Source organism: Sander vitreus, chromosome 11 (genome assembly GCF_031162955.1).
Source record: "Sander vitreus isolate 19-12246 chromosome 11, sanVit1, whole genome shotgun sequence".
Classification (NCBI taxonomy): domain Eukaryota; kingdom Metazoa; phylum Chordata; class Actinopteri; order Perciformes; family Percidae; genus Sander; species Sander vitreus.
The window spans coordinates 15833810-15859194 of record NC_135865.1 but is presented as its reverse complement, the minus strand read 5'-3'; the positions used below and the strand labels follow the sequence as shown (position 1 = coordinate 15859194).

At 41.2% G+C, this 25385-nt stretch overlaps 1 protein-coding gene across 4 annotated transcripts; it reads left to right on the top strand.

Moving 5' to 3' along the window:
- Nucleotides 1-1105: 1105 nt before the first annotated feature.
- Nucleotides 1106-24764, top strand: ppp1r9ala (protein phosphatase 1 regulatory subunit 9A-like A). 4 transcript variants are annotated; one of them, XM_078261888.1, is made up of 19 exons: nt 1106-1177; nt 1768-3779; nt 13816-13948; nt 14268-14388; nt 14709-14813; nt 15156-15291; nt 16365-16523; nt 16670-16723; nt 17258-17487; nt 17777-17873; nt 17970-18096; nt 18278-18429; nt 19906-20221; nt 20312-20369; nt 20457-20528; nt 20995-21196; nt 22757-22873; nt 23551-23736; nt 23989-24764. In XM_078261888.1, the coding sequence occupies exons 2-19, from the start codon at nt 1863-1865 to the stop codon at nt 24145-24147; spliced, it is 4341 nt and encodes a 1446-aa protein (XP_078118014.1). In that variant the 5' UTR covers nt 1106-1177; nt 1768-1862; the 3' UTR covers nt 24148-24764. The 4 variants fall into 4 exon arrangements, with proteins under 4 accessions (XP_078118014.1, XP_078118017.1, XP_078118013.1 ...); XM_078261887.1 differs by having other exon boundaries at nt 1107-1267; XM_078261889.1 differs by lacking the exon at nt 22757-22873 and having other exon boundaries at nt 1107-1267.
- Nucleotides 24765-25385: the final 621 nt, after the last annotated feature.

The window sequence follows — 25385 nt, the reverse complement described above, 5'->3', positions numbered from 1 at the left end:
CCCCCCCCCAAATTATTATTTTTACATGTATATATTTATCCATTAATTTGTGTCTAGGTGTTTTATGCTGCATTTCTAATGCTTTTGATATATTATATAAAGCACTTTGACATGCTTTTGGGTATGTACTATGCTAATAAACTTGCTTTTCCTTGTTAGTTACACCTTACGGTCACTTAGAGGTACTCTTATACCCCTTTCCCACTGGTCAAAAAAAACATTACACCCACTAACATGTTGCTTTTGTATTCAGTGGGGAAAAGTGTACTACAGATTCTTTCAGATTTTAGTTTTTTCTTGTGAAATATACTTTATCCCGCCAGTGCCCCCCAAAATCCCTCAAATGAAACAATCTGAGAAGGAGAAATCACTCTTTGGTATACAGTATACGTGTAACCGATAAGGTCATAACCTATGAGAGGTAACAAATGCATTGTCTCATTTTAGCCAAAAAAGGATCCACTTCCTGAAACATGGAGCCTCATAATCAGCCTATCACAAGTACCTGCACCAGTGTGCCAAGTCATGGCCGGGTTTACCTGTCAGGGGGCCTCTGGGGCCATGTTAACATTTGCTGTTGGGCTCCAGTGGACCCCACAGGCTTAGTTGCCTACTTCAAGGTTTCACCATTACAAACTGTTGTTTCAGCAAGCATGTTGTATAATGAGAGTAGTACTCCTTGTGACTTGTAAGATCGATGTCCCTTTAATGCTAATATATTATAAGATCAATATCTTAGTCAAAACAGTGCATAGACTAGGGGGGGACGTTTTTAGGAAAGGCCCCTTTTCCATGTCTACTGTGCACCTTTTACAGACCTGATTGTAATACATGCGCAATGTAAATGAACTCTAGTTGTTTTTGTAGTCTAGTTGTTGACTGTTGCCCGTGCAGAGTGAAGCCTAGGTGAGCTCTACGCTCTTTCCCACGTCTCTCTCCTACAACTCCTCGTGTCTCTGTGCTGTGGAGGAAAAGGGGAGGGAGGGTGGAGCGAGGTGGTGGGTTACAGTCATAGGTTACAGTCCTGGAATGTGCGCGCGCCCCCGATTCTCTGTGTTCTCGTCGGCAGCGGGGCGCGCGGCACAGACAGACTCGTGTGCGCGCGCAGCCCGCGACAGGTCTGGAAGTGCAACAAGGAGGAGGCAGGAAAACGCTGCTGGAGCGGGCAATGATGGCGGTGAGTAAGAAGAAGGGACAAGTTTGATACTGTAAAACTGGGACATTGTGGGTCATCTTTCGGCGCCTAACACGATGAAGCAAGTAGGAGGTAAGTTGTTTACTTTTGTGCTGTGTTGTGTGCAGAGCCGGAGTTAACATTTTCAACGGCTCGTACTTGAAATGCCACAATGAATTGTTCAGACTAAGGCAGTAACGTCGGGGCTGTGTTGAACTGTTGGCCCAGTAAGTTCAACTTTGTTTCGCCTTTTTATCTGGGATCTAGCGTTACTAACAACGTTTAACCGGTTGAACTTAGTAGAATTAAAGTACATAGCTGGCTAAAGTTACTTTCAATTAAAAACAATTTTGGTTTAACGTCAGCTAACGTTAACGGCATACAACCATCGAATGCATACAAACGCTACCTTCTAACTTACTACTAACAGTTCACGTTAAGTTTCATGTTCTAACTTACTTTTGTAAGGCGGTTTGCATACAGAAAGATATAATTATGTATTAACTAATTTTAAATAACTTACGTAAGCCATGGTAAGATAGTGGTATCTGATCTCTGTATTAACTGATTTTACTATCCATTTCTCTCATTAGATGACTTCGCTGTGAGTGTTTAGTAGAGACAACTGTGCTCCAAATAAGCCTCGCCGGCATTTGTAATAGGGCTGCAATCGCAAACAAAAGCAAAAATGATCAAAGCGGAAAGCAAAGGAGGCGAGAGGACCCTGAGGAGCGCATCCCCTCATAGAAATGCATACAAGTCTGACTTCCACGCCATTAAGTGCTCTTTTGATGGGTCAAAATCCGACGGCGACTCATATGCAAATGGTTCCAGTGACACCCGGGAGGACTCCAGGGGTAGGCCTTTTGGGACCAGAGTGAACAAGATAAAGAACATATTCCTACAGATGGATGGTCAGCAGCAGGAGTGCCAAGAGGGCAAAGTGACTTTAAAGCCTGATGTGTCCCCAGTGTCCCCACCAAAGCTGCAATTTCCAGTCAACACTCACAGAGTTAACCTCAGCAGTGCCACAAGCCCAGAATCACACAATTTAGATAAAACACCCAAGGGGGAAGATGTTGAGATTGACAAAGTGGCTTTGGCAGAGAAGTTTTCTGTGACCAGAAAACTCTTTGAAAGGGGCATCAAAGAGCAGCCTGCAGCTGAAAAACAGTCTCCAAACAGAGTAGTAAATCGTTTGTCCCTCGGAAGTTCCTCTGATGAGGGGAAAAGCTCAAGAAGAGTATCAGGATCCTCTGAGACCACTGTCAAATCAGAGCAAATTCCTACATCAACAGTTAAATGTCAACTGGATGAGAAGGCTGATAGTGAGAAAAAGCATGTGTCTAAAGTGTCATTGAATTCAGGACCCATGTCCAAAAGGTTGGAGAATTACATGGCAGAGAATGACTCGGAAGACAACAACACAGCTGCTGGAATAGGAGGAACTGTGTCTGCTAAACAACGAAGTACCACTGAACCCTTACTGCCTTCCTCCCCAACAAGTGACAACTTACAAACATCTACTTCTCCTGTTGAAGTTGCCACTAACTCTACCACTGTGATTGATGCCACTAACAAAAATACATTCCAGACGGCGTGTGTCATTAACAAACCTACATTTTTGGGGTCGAATGTTAAACCAACATTTCCAGTTACCAATGCAGCATACAAATCTAATTCTCCAACAACTGATGCCACTCACAAACTCCTCTCGTCAGAGCAAACAACCCCAGTTAGCCAAGGCTACAAACACTCCTCATCATCCAGTGATGGATTTAGTAGGACATCTGTTGGTGGGGATGAAGGCAAGCCACATAGTCCGCCCCCAGGGGATGTGAAGCAGCCTCCTCCATCAGCTGGTGGGTTTCAAAACACCAATAGGGCTAAATACCCGGAAAAAGCTAGGAGTAATGACAGCGTGGTACATAGGTCTACCAGGGACAAACCATCCAGCCAGACCTCCTCACTGGACTCCAGAGGGGTGGGCGTGGTACGGGCAGAACTGGTAGTGGTTCAGAATGAGTCCTCAGAGAGTGAGGAGAATGATGATGAGAACGTTGAAGATAATGTGTTTGAGGAACAGAAGGTGCAAAGCCCCAAAGACGACCTACTAACAGACCTGAAAAGAACCTCTCCACCAGAAAAACACAACTGCAACCCTGCTCATCATGTCTTAGCGAGAGATGCCTCAAAAGATACACAAAGGATAGCAGAGACTGTGGATGAAGGTAGAGTCTTGGAGGACAAAGAGCGATTTGGGTTGAAAAGGGAGAGACAGGAGGACAGATCAGTTGTGAATCAAGATGGTGGTGATAATCGTGAGGAAGATGATGAGGTAGCAGAGGAGGAGAGTGAGCTGGAGGAGCAGGTGGGCCATAGCATCCTGCATAGAGCCTCACCAGTAGTGTACGGTATTGAGAATGCAGCATTTGTGGATGACAGAGATGTAGACCAGATCCTCAGGGAGGAGGAGGAGGAGGAAGAAGAGGAGGAAGATCAAATGTATATGGATTATGACGACTGTTACGAGACCACTGGTCTGTCGGATGAGGAGGAGCCTCCCCCAAAGAGGAAAATCAAGTTCTCCACAGACCCCATTCAGGTTAGTATTTTAGTTTTGTTTACATCTGACTGCGATGTTGCTGCTCAACTCAAGAACCTAAAAACACATTGCACAGCACCCTCATTATAAACCACCGTCTTACTGATTCAGCAACCTGACCTAGGTGTTTTCCCGCAGACACGAGACAAATTAGCGGAGGCTGAGAATTAACGATTTTGTTGGGCATGTTGACGTCACTGCTGCTGCACTGCACTGTGTATCATCATCCCAGTTCAGAAAATGTAAACTATGGTTTATTTAATCCTAATGACCAGGGAGGCAGGTAGTTTGATAACCTCATCACCTGGTGCATTAACCCTGCAAAGAGATCAGGAGGGAGAAAAGGAATACAGAATACAACTAAAAGATGGCAGCAGTGAGGTAGATACATGTAAAACTTTAGACTGTACAGTAAAAAGTCATTGCCACCCCTGAGTTACTGCACTGCATGGCTATTTTTTTACTGATTTAGAGTGGTTCCTCTCTCTTAGTAAATCATGTGTTGCACTCATGAGGGACTTTCTCGCCAACATGGATTTGAGGAATTCAGGGATTTTATTCACCCATATGATGTCTTTTACAGAACAGGCTATGTTATCTTATTACAGTTGGGGAATTCCTGATTTTTACTGTCCATTAATTTGTAAGGATATGACTCTGTGGGTGGTGATGGCGCAGTGGATATGACGCATACCTTTGGTGTGGGAGATCTAGGTTCAATTCCCACTGCGATACATCAACTGATGTGTTCCTGAGCAAGACACTTAACCCATAGTTGCCCCAGAGGCGTGCATCCAACTGTAAGTATTTTGGAAAAAAACATGTAATGACTCTTTGGAAAAGCAGAAAGGGACATTCTGTTTATTTTCTCTGAATTCCCTTATGTTGATAGTGGCTATTAGTGAGAGGTTTAATATCTCTTCATTGAGGATATAAGTCCTATAGCTGGGTTTGTAGAGTTGGGTTATTATGTATTATGTTACTATATGGGCTACTACTAATTTACAATTGGTCAACAATTTTTGACTTTGACAGTTTTTGAAAATGACTGCTGGTGCTACTATCTAATCTTGGCTAGGGATTTTACGAATGGTGTGTGTACAGGTAGCATCACCAATAAATGATTTGTTTTATTCTCCCTTAAACAAATGCATTTGGAGAAACAGACAGGATCATACTGTAATTTTTCAGTACAAAATTCCCTGTAGTCTCATATCATGGTATCCATAGTACGTATTTGATATATCTTCAAGCTTAACAGTTTTGTACTCCAGCTGGTGTAATCTCTTTTTGTATTGCAACATATCATGTTTTGTAAACAGTGCCAGTGTTTGTTCAAGCGTTGTGATGGAAGTGGAGGGAATATATTTTACAATATATATTACAACAATCACCATATCTAACATTTTGCTAAATCAGGGGAAAACAAATCACTCCAGTGCATTCCACATAGCTCAGTGTTTATCCAGGCCTTAAAATGCACTGTTATCTCAGGGTGTGGACCCCCTCCCTCCCCCCCCCATCCCAGCCATCCTGGCAGGGGGTCCTGGGAGAGGGGACCAGAAGCTGACCTGAAGTGGACACAAACAACAGTACGCCTCCTCCACCCAAAATGGAGCTATGACAGAGATAAACAGCTTTATAGTTCACAACAATATACTAGACTGTGTCACCTCTCTGTTGCAGTTCACACACTGCTCATAACCGTGAGAGGGAGACTTTATGCAAAACAGAAATAACTGACACATGGTTGATATGTGAGCTAGTATCAATTAACATCCCCAGGACTGAATGAAAGACACTGTGTACCAGTTTTTCATAACGTATCTGAATAATGTGTGCAGTGCAAGTATGGGAATGTAGGGCTGCAACCAACATTATTATTTTCAAAATCAATTAATCTGCCAATTTTCTTTTCTCAATTTATCATTTGGGCTATAAAATGTCAGAAAATTGCATTAACATTAAAGGCCAAGGTAATGTCTTTAAATCATTTATTTTGTCCAACCAACAATGCAAAACCCAAAGATATTCAGTTTGCTATTGCATAACACAGAAAAGCAGCACATTGTCATAGCTATGAAGCTAGAACTAGGTAATGTTCAACATTCATGCTTAAAAAATAACTTCAATGATTAATTGATTATTAAAGTAGTTGCAGATAAATTTTCTATTGATTAAGTGATTTATCTACTTGTTTAAGATCTACTGGAATGATCAAACTGTCCATGATCCTTGTACCTCGCCATTCCCATTACAAAAACCTGCTTAGTAGATGGACTAATAGTATGTAGTAAGCCGTTAATACTAAATATTAGTTGGTATGCATAGGCCTGTCACGATAACAAATTTTGCTGGACAATAAATTGTCCCAGAGCCACATGGCGAGTAAATGTGTGTATCAAAATAGTTCTGTTTTTCAGTCTTCATTTTGGCGAAGGTGCAGCTACTTTCTTCTGCTCCTCTGCTGTCTGCAAGTTGGAGCTTCGCGGGGACGGGCCGACACCCACACACGCCCACACACACACACCCATACCCCCACACACACACACCTACACAAATACACAAACACTGGCGCACACACAAAAACTGGTGCACACATCAGACGCCAGCCACCACGTCACTTCTGTTTACTGATAGCTATCGTTTACCTCAGGCTAATTAATTAGCTAGTAAGTGGCGATTTCTAGCAGGCAGCCTTCCAAAAGAAAGCACAATCGATCATTAACCGTTGACCGACAAGCAGGTAACAGAGTCTCAGTTCACCGTCTGGGAGCCTCTGACACACTTTCTGCACTTCGTATCCGCGGACAGCTGTAGGCTTGTACCGGTTAATGTTCTGTGCATTGTCGGACACATGCAGCCACTTTCCTGAAACTTGCGAGACTGACAAGTCCACAGCAGCGTGTGTGAAATTGTGCTGTGTGCTTTGGAATGAAAGGGGGAAAACAGGACGCTGAGTAACACGGTGGATATCGCTCATATACTTTTAAATGGCACCTAGAGAGAGAGAGAGAGAGAGAGAGAGAGAGAGAGAGAGAGAGAGAGAGTATTATCATCGCAGCCGGAAAAATCGAGCTCATTTTTTTTTATCGTGCGATTTATTGACTATCGTGACAGGCTTAGGTATGCACTATGTTCAAAGAACTCAGACAGCTTTTTTCCCCAGTCCCTATTTTAACCTCCAGACTGTGAGAGCGCCTATAATGATCCCCAGGGTAAAGCAAAGGATGTATCAGTATGCAACAACAAATGAACAAGTGTAAGGTAAAGATAAGTAGCAAGTCCAAAAATGTCCAGGCATTCTTTTAGGTTTCCAATTAGCTTTTTATACAATTGCATGAATAAGTGCATGCAATGGACAGGCTGGAAATAACAGATTTGTCAAAACAATGACCTGCACTTGGATTAAAACTATGGGGTCAGGGTTACGTTGGTATGCGGTATGCGTGCTGTTAGCCAGTTAAGTCACACCAATGTAGATCAGTCAACCTTTCTACCTGTGGCCTGGCTAACAAAGGCCTCCCACTAGCACTGCATCATTCTCCACAGTCTGCTAGTCATAGCTGGCACTGGGATCGAGCACACTTGAGTTGTAGCTAACAAGGAGAGAGGAAGTGCTTTGTGCTTCTGGCTCACAACGGGATTAGGTCCCTACGTAACTCGAGTCTTCTTGACAGAGGAGGTGTCCTGTGTGGAAGAAAGGTCCTCTTTGTGAAGTAAAGGAGACGTGCAGTTTCAACATATATCACCCTTATCAGGGTTGAAAAACAAACGTGGTTGAAGAGGACTTTCTAAGGCAGTCAGGATTAGTGCACACAGTTTCAATAATTCCTAACAGTCAAAGTCTTGTGTCAAGCCAAATATTGGATGTTTATGGTGGCTAAATGCATTGAAAGTACTTGGTATGTATTTGCATTGTGATAAAAAATATTCAAAATGTGCAATGTTAGAAAGAAAATAGCTGAAATTACTGCAATTATTTTATACATGATGCTTTGTGAAATGATTCTTCTTCATAGATGGTAACAGACTCCCACTTTATTAGGGCATAGAAATGCTGCAATCCCATTGCTGCTGTGTCAGTATAGAAGTTTGCGCTACCCTCTGGCTGTATGAGCAGTATAAATATTTGGTGTTACTAGTGAGGAGGTTGTTTCCTCCATAACTGCAAATAAAAACCAGGCCTGTAATATTAGTCTCTAGGCATGTCCTTAGCCAGTGAGACTTTTAAACCTTTGATCACCTTTTTTAGCATTTTACAGGTTGGCATATACTGGAATTCACTTTAACTCTAAACCCTATAGTTTGGGGAAAAGCCCAGAGTTTTTGAATGATTAACTCTCCCCGCTGTAGTCGTTTTATCTGCTTAGGGACAAAGACTGCACAGTCATTTTCAGTGTAGTTATGTGGGAACTCGAGAGGCTGTCTTGGGTTTTGTGTCATGTTGCACATTGGAACAGGAGTGCGTAGTTTCTGTCGCCCCCATGAGGAATTCTAAGTAATGACAACACCACTGTCGGCACGTCCACATGATACAAGCCTTCTGTGACCGCGCACCGCCCCCACCTCTCCCCCACCCAGTTGCTAGTAGCCGAGGAGGACACAGAGGATTAAAAAAACATGATGGACTCTTCAGAAGAGGTCATTATCTTCGCTCGAGTTTCTGCGCGGGAAAGTCACCGGACGCCACAATCTTCTGAACATAGCCATACTGAGAAATACAGAGAGAGTTTTGTGGAGCTGATAGTCTTAATTAGCTTTGTAACAACTAATTTGGCAATGGCTTGAATGTAACGGACATTCATTAATATCAGAAAGTTACGCACTGAAGCTTAGAACAACGTACAAAAATCTATTTTTGGCACTTGTGAATCAATTGAGAATCATGGAGGGTAAGAATCACGATGATTATGTAGACTAATATTTTCCCCCACCCCTATTCTTTACAAATTGCTGGAAAGTTTGGAAAATTTAATTACAGCAGGACAGAATCCTCTACTCTTCTATCTGTGTTTCATGTGATTAGTGAAAAGCAAAAAAGGACATACTCCACATTTGGACTCTGGCCTCTGTTGCCAACCCATCCCATAGTGTTATGCTTTCCATTTCCTATCTGTGATAGGTCTTCTGCTGGCCAGAGGAATGTGTCTGACAAGACTCCACCCTCATCCAACCAGCAGACAGGCCCTCCCCTTGTGGGATTGTGAGTTCCCCCCAGCCACCTGGGCAAGTGGGTGACTATCCAACGAAACAGGGTGGAATACTAATGCAGTCAGCTCAATACTGTTCATTAAACAACTTGGCATGGGATGAGTCTTGGGCTGATTGTGATTGCCTTAAACTCTTTCATGATTACAGACATACACATTAGCAGATGCTGTGCGTTTTCACTGAAAGTTAACAGTAATTGTGTGTTAAAGTTTTCAGCAACACTTGCAAGACGAGAGTAGCTTTTATGGGCCATATATATATATATATATATATATATATATATATATATATATATATATATAAAAAAACGATATGATTCCATTATGGTACTACTGCTCTTCCTGGACTCCTCCTCCTGCTGTAGGTCATACATTAACACATAAAACATTCAGTTACAGTTTATGATTTTGAACTTAACAAAGTGTTAATGATTCCAAGAGCATGCTTACAGGAAGTACTACACCACATACATTGACACAGTATCTAAAAATTGAGCCCCATGCCTTCTTCCCTAATTACTCTATGATCTGTGCCAGACCGCCACCCCTGCCCCAGCTCGCTCGCACAGCATGTTTTGATTTGTTGTCTTTTTGTAGGCCCGCACACTGCTTACATTAGGAGCTCCCCAATCCAGTGGTCAGCCCTCGTGCACTGGCAAGAGATTTCTCTGAATTGCCTTTCCTCGCAGCTGCTGACTCATTTCCCACATTGGTATTCTGTTTTGGAGAGGGGAATAAGGGAAAGATGGGAAGGGTTTCAGTTTGGGTGTGGGCATGTGGCACATCTGTGCATGTGAGCACACGTAGAGAGGACAGACCACTGCAGTTGTTGAAGATGGATGAAAAGCCCACACATACTGCTGGGAGCTAGAGTGTTGGAGAAAATGAAAATATGAAGTTGGTCTAGCTGTCAGTTGACCCACATCAAAACCTCAGTGACCGCAGTAATACTTTAGGGGGAGAAATTGCCATTAAAAGAACATGTTAAATACCTTGTTCTGTATAAACTTGAGGATATATTGTTAGTTCTTCTTTGGTCTCTCATTCTTGTTGGGGTCAGTAGTTGAGTGTTTTGGTTTAAGCTGATGGTGGACTGGGCATGTGCTTAACAGTAAAGGAAAATGGCACTGGTTTTGTCTGATAACTAGAGACAGTGATAATAGTGAGCTGTGTGTAAGGCTTGTTTGTGAGGGAGAGGCAAATAAAGAGATTGATTTCTGTCTTTCTTGCAGCGAAAACAGTGGTTGAGTGATTAGGTTTCAGCAAAGAGCCGAACATTATTCAAAGAAGGCCTGGTAGTCCATGGCAACAGGAAAGTCAGACTTTGGAGTCGTGGGGATGAAGGGCGGGGGGGTGTAAGCCAAGCTGACTGCTGCTCCTCAGCTAATGCCGGGGCTAAGGATGCAGTGATGCTCCCTATATTCTATTAGCCTACATTCTCAACCCTTAATTACGAAAGTCTCCAAAGTCTAAACTAAAAAGCATCTTTCATCCTTAATGAAATTTCGGTCTGCTCTGTTCTGTAAATCCATTTTTAACTGTCTAAATTAGAAGTTGATAAGCTTTGTCAGTCCTATTTATAGAAGTGCTTTCAAGCTTGTTGTTCAGAGACATGCAAAATAAGTCTCAAGATGCAAGCAGGAAAAAAAATTCTCAAGTAGCTTGTTGGATATTTAAAAACGTTTTCAGTGTTCTTTAGTGCTATGTGCACTGGCCTCGCCTTTGTGTGATAAAGATAACGCATATCTACCACAATATATGGATCATAGATTATAAACCTATGGCAATAAGTGAGGAAGGACGAGGATTCAGACAGAGGAGGACTCCCTTGAGTTGATGGAGGGTCGAGGCCCCATGAATAGCATTCCTGCCTGTACCACAGAGCTGCAGTAGTGCGCATAATCCTCAAGTTTCGAATCTTGTTTCACTTGGTTTGGGAGGCAACATGAGAGAGGTACCTGCAGGTGTACCAAATCAGTACATGCACGTCTTGTTTCCAGGATAACACAATATGATTCCACTTGGATAAATGTGTTCAAAAATCAGGATGTTGTAGAACGGAAATAGTTGTAGTAATTCACTAACAAATTGAACGGAGTGCTCAGTGAGGCATTCTGCACTCTTTTGGGCTGATGTACAAAGGCTACATAGTGAGGAGACAAAGACAGAGGGAAATGGAGATTGTTTGTGGTTGATTCCCCAAGTCTTGACACGCTGCAGGATCAAGACCTCAGACTCTGTTGCCCAGATTGGAATTGTGATTATGACATACTGTACATACTCAAGGCAAATGTCTCAATCAGCTCTAAATAACATGCTTAGTGAATCATTTGTGCAAATTCAAGATGCATTCTGGGTTGGGCTTGGGCATGCTTTGAACTTGTGATTTGACCATTACCAGAGCCGGATGGAGCAGGAGAGGGTGACGCTTGAGGCTTAAATCTTTTTAATATATTTCTCTTTTAGGCCATTCATAAAAAAGATGCAATGGAATGAAGCTTAGCAAGAGTTCAATAGGAAGACTACTAATTATTTCCTTTTATTCATGTTCTATCTGCGGCTCATATCCTTTCCTATGTCTTCCCACTTTCCTCTGTTTAATTTCCAAAAGGTAACTCTTCTATTTTAGTTATTAACTCAGTCTGCACCACCTGGACACTGATGCCAGCATCCTGCCGCAACCTAACTAATGATGACCAAGCAGGGGGTTTATGTTACACTGTTGGGTTCATCCCCATAATGAGGCATTAGCCCGTGATGGTGTCTGCCAAACTCCAATTTACTTTTTAACAATGCTTTATATCTATAAACTAGTCCCTCATAATTGAGCTCTCTGGTTCCTCTCTCCCTGTTCTATTAGGACAATGTTAGATCCAATGAACAAGAGCCTAACTAGAGCTACAACTAGTAATGCTAACAAATAATCGTTTTTAAAGGTCCCATGGGATGAAAATTTCACTTTATGAGGTTTTTTAACATTAATGTGAGTTCCCCTAGCCATGCAACATGCAAAGCACCTCCACCTTGCCCCCCTCTCTCCTCCTCCATAGCATTCAAAGCTACAGACACAGAAATGGCACATCCTAAGGAAAGCTCATTGTGGGACTGGCTCTAGTAGCTGTAATTCTGCACCAAGGCTGAATTTCGGGAAAGAGACTTCAGATACAGTATTAGGGGACCACTAAGGCCTATATAAAAGCATCCCAAAAGCAGCATGTCATAGGACCTTTTAATTAGTTTTTAAGCAAAAAGAATTCACAGTGGTTTGATTTGTTGGTTTTCTTATTCCTTTATGTTGTTAAAGTGCTCAAATTATGCTCGTTTTCAGGTTTATAATTGTATTTAGAGGTTATACCAGATATACATGGTTTACATGGTTTCATTTTCAAAAAACATATTGTTGTTGTACTACACATTGCTGCAGCTCCTCTTTTCACCCTGTGTGTTGAGCTCTCTGTTTTAGCTACAGAGTGAGGCATCTCACTTCTATTCAGTCTTTGTTGGAAGTCACACATGTGCAGTAGCTAGCTAAGGACAACTAGCCAGTCAGAAGCAGAGGATGAGGGCGTGCCACGCTAGCAGCTAGGTGAGCATTATAACGTGTGTTACAAAGTGACGCACGTTTGTCACGGAAGTAAAGGCTGGACTACAACAGATCTGTTTGGAGCAGTTTGTGAACAGTGTTTTCTGTTGGAGATGGTAAGTTCCTTTGGGGTGGACTTTGGGCTTTTTCACTTTGTACACCTATAACGTGCACAAAAAGATATATAACACAATAAAGGAAAGGGGAAAAGGCAAAAAGCATAATATGAGCACTTTAAGTTAACAATCTTTGTGATTTGCCACCTTGACCTTTGGGAAACAGTGAGTCTGCGATTGACATTTTTTCACTATTTTCTGTATTTTTGTTGAATCGGCAGAATAATCAGTAATTAAAATAATTGTTTGATAAATTGTAATTCTCACTTTAGCTTGACCCCGGGAGTGTTTTTCTGAGTGGATTACAAATACCATTTCTGTTTGGTAGTATCTGTGCTATTCAAGGTTAATAACACTTAGTGTTGTTGTATGTAATAACCCTTAAGGCTGGTGTTGAGTACTGGGTAATGCCCGGTGATTGAAAGGTAAGGGAGTACGTTTTTCTTTGTATTGCTCTTTATTAGATTTCTTTTTACTGTGCTGCTGACAACTCGCCTCCGAACATTGATCTTTGCTACATCCACTGCTCAACTCTCCCCAGCTGTGCCCTACTTTCCACGCTGCTCATGTTCTGCTGTACTGTGTGTATGTGCTTTATAATTCCAACCAGAAACGGCCTCTGGGACACAACCAACAGCGTTGTGGGTTCTGCCTGCAAAGTTAACAACTTCTTAAAACTCTGATAAAATTCTCATGAGTATGTCTTGGGAATGCATCTTCTGCTTTAGTGTCATTGACACTTGATTTACATCTGTTCAAAAATTTAATTGATGAATCTTTCATTAAAGACGCAAAAGATCACCCAAGAGTTGACCGTGCAGTCATTACAGTTAGATAACTAAAGATCACTCGGTAATGCTTACACTTTAATTTCCCTAGTAATGTTCCAAAGTATGGAGTGTAATTCTCCCTCCCCAATGCTATTTCTCTCAAATGAAAAATGTGTCCTTGTTCTGCCTGTGAAGATAATGAAGAACTCAAAAGTGAAAATAATTTGCCTCTGTCTGCGCAGATCCTGTAGATAACCCTCAACATAAGTCTGTCTGATGCTTAACTACTTGGTAAAGACATACAGTAGAAGGTGGTATACTAAAGCCATGCACTTGATATTTTGACCAACACAGGTCTTCAGTACCTTCTCGAATGAGGAATATGATCGGCGCAACGATGATGTGGATCCAGTCGCAGCGTCTGCAGAGTATGAGCTGGAGAAGAGAGTGGAGAAGATGGATGTGTTCCCTGTGGAGATTGAGAAAGGTGAGTTTAGTAAACACTGAAGGTGCATTCCTACATGTCCTAAGCAACCAGTGAGAAACATTTCATAAAGGGGAAACCTGTTTTCACCTAGCTGCACATAAAGCACAGCCCTACAAAGGCAAACTAATTACTTTGTGTATTTAAAGAATTAAGGGCTGTGACAAATGCTTTTAAATTGTATAATCTACACAGTTACTGTTCTTAATCCTTCTATGTAATCTTTATATGTCTGAGTGTCAACGGCATAAGCATGTGGAATTGAGCCTATTTGTTTGTAGTTCCATCTACCCATCCTTTAACATTTTTTTTTTGCATTCAGGAGACAATGGACTTGGCATCAGTATTATAGGAATGGGAGTGGGAGCTGACCAGGGTCTTGAGAAGCTGGGAATTTTTGTGAAAACCATAACAGAGCGAGGAGCAGCTGAGAACGATGGACGGTGAGTTAGAGCACTGAAACCTGCTTTTTGCACAACCCCACATTAAAGTCTTGTTACAAAAATCCCTGATAATGTTTTGTATACAACAGAAGCATGGTACACACTCACTCTACACTGCACCACCACAACAGTTTTTAATGTCACCCTCTAGGAATTGCTCATATCCCTCACAGCCCAGTGACACACAAGACACCAACAACCAGATGTATTTATAACTGGACAAGGAAGCTAAAAAAGTGGTTGATACTTCTGTTTCCCAGGCATTTTTAGATTTGCTTTATTGCCAGCTGCATTGAGGCTACTGTCTCTTTTGTCTCTAGCATACAGGTGAATGACCAGATAGTGGAGGTGGATGGTATCAGTCTGGTGGGTGTCACCCAACTGTTTGCTGCAACAGTCCTGAAGAACACCAAAGGCACAGTGAGGTCAGCTCAAAGCCCATCTCCTCAACTTCTTCTCTTGTTGGTGGATAGCGTTTTCACAATTAGAAATAAGTGGTCAACAGTCTTTCAATCTCCTGAGACTCCAGAGGCCATGAATGAGTATTGGTTTTTTTTTGTTTAAGGGAAATAGGCAAAGTATTGTGGCATATTAATGATTTTGAATGAAACACCCACACATGATGTGGTCGGGCCAAAACTGCATCTCAAAATTTGCATTTACCTATAGCAAGTAAGACAGAACAGAAGCTGCAGTGAGGTATATTCAGGCAACATGCAAACTATTCCATTATATGGGCCAATAACACATTGCATTCTAAAAAACAGCTTCCTGATTGGACGGGAGAAGCCAGGTACGCAAAGTGAGGTAGCTCGCCTCATAAGCGAGACACTAGAGCAGGAGAAGAACCAACAGCAAGAGCAACAACACCTGGATGACCCCTATGAACACTCTACAGAGGAGGTGAGTCAGGACTTATACCAAATAAACATAAATCATTTCAGGTTTGGACTTGGCATTCCAGGAGATGGCGCTGTGCTGTAATTGCTTCACATCGGACACTAAAGTAGTGCAAAGTTTAAACATTATGGCCATTTCTGTACAGTTCTCCAACAGTGTGTTTTGTATATGTAGCTACAAGCTTCTGAGACATTATATCTGGCCCTGAAAAACAAACCAAAACTAAATATATAAAAACTAAATAATTCTGAAAAACTGAAACTAAACTATGTATGTATGTATGCATGTTTGTATGCATGTTTGTTTGTATGTATGTATATGTAGTGTGGTTTTCAGGTACTTATGATTAAGTGCCCGTCTAATACCCGAGATTCGAGAGAAATCTGAGTTTCCCAGTCATAATTACAATTTGGATGTTGATGTGAATGCTATTTACAAGTCGGATACTCGTAACTGCGATTACTCCGACATAACATGAACACGGCATTAGCCCCTTTGCCACACCTAGTCCAATCCCGCTCAGCTCAACCAGGAAATGAGCAGCTGGCTGTGAGAGAGCCATGTGTCACCAGTCTGCTGTGTTGGAATGTGTTCAGTCAACCGCCGCCTGTCTGCCAGAGTTGTGAAATGTTTGCTTTCTGAAATTCAAGCAGCCCCAAGCTCCTGTTTTTTTACATAGGGAGACTGGACAGAGGATATTTGAGGGATTCACTGGAGCAGACAAAGATTTAAAAAGAATGTTGCATAACTTTTAGTGAGGAAGTGGACACCATTTTGAGTGGCTGTGTAGTTATGCAAATTGTGTGTTGGTGTGTTAGTAGTCTTGTTATCCACTGAGAATATTGTTCATGTTAATGTGTTCCATGATACAGACATGTGTAGCCAAACTCCTGCAGTGTCTCCCCATGAACAGCCCACCAATGTTTGGTTATGATGCATTGATTACAATGTTCCCTTCAGACTATGGTGAACTATGCCACTGGGAGTGTTGTTGACACACGCTGAGCATTTTCCTGGGCATACAGGGTGTGTCAGTGTTTGCAGTATGTGATGCCATGTGTGATGTCATATTTCAGGAGGAGCGCTATGAGGAGGAGGATGGAGTGGATGAGAGGATTCTATGCTCTAATTTCTCTCCAGGACAGAACGTAGAGCTGTTTCAGCTGCCTGATTCAGAGGCTTTATTTATGCCGAGCAACATGGACAGCTCTCAGATGGTCTTCAAGTTCAAAGAGGTATCACCATCACCATGACTTTCAGTCTTGTGTGATTTAAAATATATATCTAAGTTTCAGTATTTTATGTATACAACAAACGATTATTAATAACATACAGTAATGGATGTAACCAAATCTTTTGTTTTCTTGTTTTTGTTCCTTAGTTGCAGCTCAAGCACAGCATTGCTGCAGCTGAAATAAATCAACTAAAGGAAAAGGTATGATGAAGATGAAATTCACTTTTTTTTTTTTTTTTTTTAAGATATTCAACATATTCACATAAAACACAAGAGAAATACATACAGTACCAGTCAAAAGTTTGGTCACGTTTTTTCATTCACTTGAATTAATTAATTATTTTACCATTGTAAACAGAAACTAGATTTTCATAAACTTTATTATTTTTTTAATTCTTCCATCAGTAATTATACTGTATATATGGGACCGCTTGTTTTTTGAAAATTGTTGTTTCTTAGCAGCCTTTTTGCTTCTGAACAGTGATGATTATTTCTAGGATCCTTATTGAAAATTAGCTTGTTAGGCTGTACACTTAAATTCTGTTGTAGGATGTGAAATATTGATGCATTTACAGTAGGTTGTTGAAGAAATCAGGGCCAGACAAAATGTGAGACCTAGTTCTTTTAAATTACTATTTAATACTACAAGTAACACCACAAGACTGTCCAAGGCCAGTGGCCCACCTGCAAATTCAATTTAGCCCACCTAATTAACATGTCACCATCTCTGTACAGTTAAGGGCATCTGAGGAGGACAGGTCATTGTGGGAAGCCAGGGAGTCTGCACTGGAGCAAAAGATTGTGGACAGCAACGACAAAATCCTTAAGTTAGAGAGTTACTGGCTGGAAGCCCAGGGTCTGTGTAAGACTGTGAATGAACAATTAGCGGAGTCTCAGGCCCAGCATGAGACCCTGGACAAGAAGTACAACAAGGCCAAAAAACTGCTCAAGGACTACCAGCAGAAGTGAGTTTGTCTGGAGTTACACAACCATGCACACCGTTGGAGGGCTCAATGCTGTTAGATTCAATGGTTTACTCAAGTAAATGTATTCATACAACACATTTGAAAACAACAAATGTTGACCAAATGAAATACTTTACATCGATATTAAATATTGTTAAACCAAGGTATAAGCTCTGATTTTCCATTTTGTAATTTTTAAAATAAGTGGTTTAGTGATAATCAAGAAAAATAGAACATGTTTACAAGCTAAAGTACTGATGGGAAACCACATTTCATGTTTCCTCCCCAGAGAGATAGACTTTGTGAAGAAAGAGGAGGAGCTGAAAAAAATTCTAGATGAAAAAGACAAGTGTTACAGGGAGCAGCTGGAGAGCTTGCAGAACAGGGTAAGACCCCAGCTTGAAAAAGAAATGCTTATACAGTACACCACAGCAGACTTGCTAGAGACACTGAAACAAGCCCAAATGTTGTTTTGTCCACAGATAGCTGTCCTGGAGTCCAGAGGGGCCTCAGATGTGGAGTGTCAGAGTGGTCTGGACTCAGCAGCAGATAAGAGATTAATTGGCCAAGACCCAATCACCAACACACAATCTGTTGACTCGCTACTGGGTACAAAGGGTTATAAGAATTTAATTGTATTTAAAATGGAAGTACACACGTCACACTTTTAACGTGTGATCCGTAAAACATTGACAAGCACACATCATAAACTCTGTGAGCGTGGTAAATAATTTAAACTGTGCACAGTGTCTTATGACTTATTTGGTATTTGTTTTTTTCTACTGTATAGAACGAGGCTGGAGTGAGTTGGTCCCTGAGACTGAGCGTTTGGACACCAGTGCACACAGAGCAAAAGGCCTGCTGGCTCAGAAGGCCAAACGTCAGCCTCCATCTCGGAACAAACTGAAGGAGAGCCTTGCTGTGGCTTCAAGTCACTCTCAGGTCAGCCAGGAACAGCTGATAGTGATACCTTGCTATGTTGTATGAGCATATAATTGGATTGAACAGCCACCTGACGCTAGATGTAAGGTATGACATGAAACCTGGAACCCCATCAAGGCATGTTATGCTCAAAATGCTATCTTGGATGTAAAAATAATGGTGACAAAACAGCCTGGGTCTCCCTTTTATAGAAGAAGCAGAGCACTTATTAAAGCGTAACTCTCGCCAAAATGCAACCTAGGGTCTTTTTGTGAATGTACCCGAGTCAAACTTTCATTTAATTTTTGGTCAAATGGCCTTTTGAATGGGAGTGCTAGGGGCACTACTATGATCGCATCAAAATCACTATTTTTAAAACACGAAGAAGGCTCGACACAACATGAAACTTGGCTTGAAGTATCACCAGGGGCTCTACACATGAACTCGAGCATTGAGAACATTGTGTACACAGAGTTTACTAAAAAAAGGTTTTGAACGACTCACTTTAGCAGTTGTTGTTTACGCTATCCGCCATCTTGTCAGTCAAAAAGAGTCGATCTTCGAATGCGAATTAACGGACTCCATAGGAGGAAATGTCATTCTTATATGAGGCTCCTTTTTCAACCACAAGGTCAATGTTGTTTTTCACTAACGACAAAACAACAAATTATCCATGAATTTATATGGAGCTAAGCTTTAGGAGCTTTCCATCTTTACTCTCCTCCCTGTTACATCGCATTTGGAGATCGACTATTTTTGACTGACAAGATGGCGGATAGCGTAAACAACAACTACAAGTGAGTTGCTCAAAACCTTGCTTTTTAGTAAACTCGGTGTACACAAACAATGTTCTCAATGCTCGAGTTCATGTGTAGAGCCCCTGGTGATACTTCGAGCAAAGTTTCATGTTGTGTCGAGCCTTCTTAGTGTTTTAAAAATAGCTATTTTGATGCGATCATAGTAGTGCCCCTAGCACTCCCATTCAAAAGGCCATTTGACCGAAAACGAGAATACGGTAAATCTTAAAAGTGTCCGTTTCCATCCAAATTATGCTTTTAAATGAAAGTTTGACTCTGGTATATTCACAAAAAGACCCTAGGTTGCATTTTGGTGAGAGTTACGCTTTAACTAGAGTAATATTTAACTTTGTGTATATGAGCTGACCCATCACAGTTAAAAATGTGGGATTTTATGCAGGGGCAGTAGCTGACAATTTTAGTGCCATTTATTCTGTGGCTAATCTGTCTTCTTGCTATGTTGTAGAAAAACTTCACTGCTGTGTAGCACTTTCCCTACAAAAACAGAAGCGTTCTAAAATACAGTAGGGAACCTCATTGAGTGTCTTTTTGCTTTTACAAAACAGTAATGCACCTTTTTATAATGTGTTTGTACATGACTCGGCCAATCCAAACTGAAGAGCGGAGTTTTCTGTTATAATAAGCTTTTATCCCCTCTTCCTTGCATTGTCCTTTTAAATAATAAGCTTTGTCCCCTCAGGAAACTGAAGAAGAGGAGGAGCAGGAGGAGCAGGAATCTCCCAGGAGGAGGAGGTCGATCCAGGAGAGCCTGTCCCTCCCAGTGCCTGTCTGCTATCCTGGGAATGGACAGAAAGATGATCCAGGAGAGACTAAAGATGGATCCAGGAGTCAGGCAGAGCTCTCCAGCAGCCCGTCTTTGTCACTATCACAGGGAGACAGTGTTGAAAGCAGCGGAAGTCCTTCTTTTTCCCTTCCAAAAGACACCTCGTCGCCACATTCCCCCTCTGGATTCATGCACAATGTCAAGAAGAGGGAATCAAAAGGAAAGAGCAAAGGTATGCAAGACCAAAATGTGATGGCTGCAATAGCAATACTTTCTGTTGCATTGTCTTCAGGCATTGAGCCTGCTTATCGTTTCATTTCAGAGGAGCTAAATGAGGTCTCATCAGCAGGAAAACCTAAAAGACGATTTCCAGACTTTGGGTAAGTCTCCATAGTGATCACTGTCATTCGTCTCCAAATTACCATAATTTTTGCACTAATGAAAAAAATGTCACTGGTCATCAACAGAGGCCTCCGGAAGTCAGGTGGCAAAGGAAAAAAACACGACAAGGAGGCGATGAGATCATCTTTGGACAGCAGGTACGTTCAACTGTATTTAAATCAATTCAAAGGTAGGAAATATTCCAAAGATCTGTTGTGGTTCTTTTTCATGTTTTGTAAAACAGTTTTTGGGTTATTCATTGCTACCCATGTTGCTGTTAGTGTTACAACTACAGATAGTTGGCAAAATTATTTTTTTTAAGTTGGAATGTTAATGGAAACACACGTTACTCAAACAAACAAAGGCTTGGGTACAGTAAATGGCTGAACTCCATAGAGACCTTAACTGCAATATTACTGAATGTGTTACTCTGTGGGTGTAAATATTGAGCTACACAAGACCAGTTTTTTACTTTCTTATTGCCAAATCTTAATATAGATAGTTTTTCCTCTTAAATCTGCCGGTCATTACTTATTGGCTCATTTTAAATGCAACACGTCATGCATTAAGCGGTCACATGTGTAAGCCTGAGTGTAGATAACTTCCTATTCCTCCAATGCCCAGGGGATCAGCAGAGTTACTGGAGGAGTCTGGAGGGAACCTGTCTCCTGCAGAATCAATGACTTCCATCCCCACCTGTATGCCCTTCTCCTGGTTTGGAGACAAAGACAGGGACAGAGACAGAGAGCCCTCCTCTTCCAGCAGCAGTCTGCCATACGCAGCAACTGAGACCAGCAGTGAGCAAAGCCAGGACCGCAAGAATAAGGTTTGTCACTTTACGTGAACATAAATATTGAACAGAGAGAGTATTAGCATCCAGCACAACGTTGATAAGATATTTAGTTATATAGTATTGAGATATGCCATCAGCAGGGGTCACAAACTTGATCCCCTTGGCCAGCTGCAGAACAGTCCTAGTCTGTCTTCTCATAATATATTTCTATCTTCGTTGAAAGAGTAAAACTAGTAAAAACCTAATGGCAGGCAGTTTTCAGACATGTGCCGTCATTGACCAGTTCTCCAAATAAGCTACGCGATGCAAAAGCTACAGTAACTGGATCCATATGTTGGCCATTAGAGAGAGCTAGCAGGGAAGGACTTGGTGGCTTTCCAATGAGTTTGCAAATAGTGACACATCAAATGAACCCAGTGAAACGCATGGCTAACTGTCACACAGGCGTCGGGCTGGTGTTCCCACGATGCTGTTTAATGACTTGAAGACACGGGGCTGAAGAAAATGATTACTAAAGGAAAAGTTTTGGTTTTGGCATTATGGTACTTTTTGTCAGTGCTTTGCTGCCTGGACATTTATCTCACTGAACCATGTTTCCTTTAAACAGACAAATCTCTCCTGGTCCTCTTTATTCAGTCGCTCATTAGATTTGGTACAGTATACGCATCTTTGTTTTACCTTTTGATTTTAAATGCCACAGTAGAGCATTACTAACATATTGAGTTCTGCGATTTGTAGTTTCTCACCTCAACACATCCTATGAATAATTTCTGGGTATGTGGTAAACTAATGTGATCTAATTTTCCTTTTATCCACATATAGAAAGCCTCGTAGCGTGTATTACAGGAAATGGATGAAGCCAAAAATAGTTTCTAGGACTTGTTGCACCAGCTAATCAGAAGTTTGATTGGAGATTTGTGTGTAACGTCAACACTAACTGCTACGTTTGAACGTAACTGGTATTGTGCAACCTGTTTTTTTAGAGTGTTATTCTTATGCTACAATAAAAATTAAACTGCATATGAACTTGCACATAGCTGGTGCAATAGCCCGCTAGTCTGGGTAATATTTCCCTGATTCCAAATTGAACCCACATTTGTGTCTGAAAAGAAGCCCCAGTTTAACTTTTAGACTGCATTAAAAAAAGATCACTTGATGAATCAAATAGTTAAACTCATAGCACCTACTCAACTAAATGAAAAACATTACCCCATACCTGAATTTGTTTGTGTTTTTCATTAGAAGTAGTATGGCTAGTTGTAGTTTAGAGGTTGTTGATGTAGTTTTGGTGGTGGATTAGTTTTGATCACCTTGATTATTTTTTGTGCTACATAGTAGATCCTTGATCTTCTCCCTTCCTTTCACATGTTGAAGATCAGTCACTCATTGCTCAAATCAATAACCTGGATTGCTGCCACTGTAATCGTAGTTTCAATGATTAACCATAATAATTTCTGTCATTATGGAAACAGCACTGCGCTTACCCCTCCCTCACACCTGTAGTGTTGTATTTGTTTGCTTCTCCAAGTGAAGAACTGTTGTTTGGTGATGTGTTGCTTTAGTAAATGCGTTCCTTGTTTCCACTTGTTCCAGAGTTTTTCAGTCATAGATGATTCTAGCCCTGCCAGTCCCAGTTCAGACATCTCTGGGTTAGTTGCTGAACCCAATCTGTCTGGGCGCTCACGCACTTTAATCTTCTCTTCCAGCGAGGTGAGTGCTCTCCTTGTTGCACAGTCACAAAAGCTGTGTGGGACGCCTTGATGCAGCTGAAAGGGGACATTCTCAAGCATGCTCTTTGTGCCTCCCCCCTTTCATAGCTGAGATTAAATCGTGAATGCAGAGGAAATAGAATAGAGATGCATGTATGTTAAGCTATTTTGTTTTGTGTTAAAACAAGTCTTGTGGCTTAGCTTTTCTTAAGTCAGCTGTGATGTTAATAGTTTGTTTGCACTTTTGCCTCTGTTAAACCGTCAACCAGTGCTTAATGTTCATTACAAGCTTTGTAAACTGTTTGACTGCTCTGCTGCCTGCTCAGTGGTGTTTCAGCAGCCTCATTCTCTGATGTTACGGTTTCCAGTGTCTCAGTCTCTCAGTAAAACATACAGTATGAAGACGCACATAGATCTGCTTGTGAGAATGTGGTATTTTGCTGTCATTGCCCACTTGTGTTCTTGGTGCTATCTTGGGAAATGTGTGCACTGAGCACAGTTTTGTTCAACAGAACTTTCACTACATGTTTTTGTTTGTTGAATATATGTCATTGGCTTTACTTTTTTTATTTTGGTCCCTTCGCCTCACACCCTCACTAAGTGGAACTGCTATTCTGCAATCTCTCCACCTATAGAAATAATAAATGTACGTATTTGTATAATCTGTGTCTTGTGTAGACTTTGGATGATGAACCAGCTACAGGAAAAGAGTATCATTGGCAGAACCGGCCTGTCTCTGAATGGACCAATCAACAAGTCTGTCACTGGTTGATGGGCATGAATATGGACCAATACACACCTGAATTCACAGCTAAGGGAGTGGACGGCCCGCAGCTCTTGTACTTGGACAGTGACAAGTTGAAGGTAAAAAAGAAAAATCAGCGTGATGATGATAATTAACTTAGAATTACCTGTATATTAATGGAATGATGGTTTAAGATTGATGGTATAATTATGTTGTTTACTCTTACTTTCTTTTTTTTATTATACAAGGACTCTTTCGTTGCAAAGTAAGCCATTATTTAGTCAAGCCATGTCAGCCTTTTACTGCCACCTTGTGGCCAGAATATGGTAGCATTATTAGTTTGCCCTAAATCTGTGCCCTTTTTCCATCAGGCACTCGGTGTGTCAAGTCAGAGCGACCGTTCAACTATCAAGAAAAAGCTGAAGGAAATGCGTAAGGCCCAGGAGAAGCTGGAGAAACAGAGAGAGAAAAGAGAGAAGGAGGTCCGACGCAGCGGGAGACTTCCAGTCAGTACTGACTCTGTCTGCTGAGGTAGCAGCTCTGTTCTCTGATTTCATGCAGCTCATAAAGTTCATCACTGGCAGAACCCTGAGCAACCCTCTTTTTTTTTTCTTTTTTTTTTTTTTATACTTTTGGTGCCATGACGTTCATGTCACATGGTTTTACCACCAACAACCACCGAACATGGCTGCCAGGATCATAACCTGTGCCGACTGAGGTGGCAGTTGTGATTTATGTTTATACTGTAGCTCCTGATTATTTTCTCATCACTGTTCTAACAAACTTCAGCTCAAATCATTTTAACGGAAAGATGGGGAATGTCAAATTATTTTTGGGTATGTGACCAAAAAGGAATCATTGTTTTACCACTAAAAGCTATAATTACATTAAAGTCTGTTTTCAGATTTAATGTAGTTGTTGCAGATCATGCACACATTTACCTGGAAGTTAAATGTATTCTGCTTTTTCAGCATTTTATATTTTTGCTAACCTGCCTGTTTCTATGTACAACTCTTCTGCACGAACGGTTATTGTACAGTTCAGATAAAAGCACTATATTTGTCTTTTAAGCTTCAATGGGTGACAAGGTTTAAATGTATAATTGTTTTATACATGTGCTTATTAACTGCATATCTTTTCTTTTTTTTTTCTTTTTTTTACTTAAATACCATTGTTCATTTTATACTATCTAAATTTTTCTACTAAGTAGAATAGCTAGATCGTCGTTTTTGCTGAATGAAAAGCAACAAACAAATCAAGTAAGGACGAGGTGAATGCTGCTTCTGCTGTCCCTGACTCTGGCTGTGTCGCTGAGATGGTACAATGATGCTCCATGTAAATACACACAGCATGCAGGTCTGCTACACGTACACCTCACTGCTCTATTAGACGGTCACATGTGTCTATGACAAGGACTTGTGTGAGTCGGGAGCACAGCGTCGTTTATGAATGTGAAGCTGAACGATGAGTTTTTCACAGCCAAACCCAAGTGCTTCCTTTCTTCTTCTCACGCATGACTCCATGTTCTATATACAATATGACATGTTGGACTGCAAGAAAATCATGTTTTCTGAATCGGAGAAACATTTCTTGGTACATACAGCATCAATAAACTAATTTTCGCCTTATGTGGTGTGTTTGTATTGTGTGCTTCCTCCCTCCTTCAGTTAGTTTGCATTTACAGTGAGCACCAGATACTGCAAACCGGTACGTTTGTGTATATTGACAAGAAAACTACACCAGAGAAATGGAAAATGAAATGAAACAA

Excerpts from the sequence above, each read along its gene's own strand:
- ppp1r9ala (XM_078261888.1), top strand. The coding sequence starts at position 1,863 with ATGATCAAAGCGGAAAGCAAAGGAGGCGAGAGGACCCTGAGGAGCGCA. Across the intron at positions 14,814-15,155 it reads AACACCAAAGGCACAGTGAG|CTTCCTGATTGGACGGGAGA; the intron begins GTCAGCTCAAAG and ends TCTAAAAAACAG. Across the intron at positions 16,724-17,257 it reads TAAATCAACTAAAGGAAAAG|TTAAGGGCATCTGAGGAGGA; the intron begins GTATGATGAAGA and ends ATCTCTGTACAG.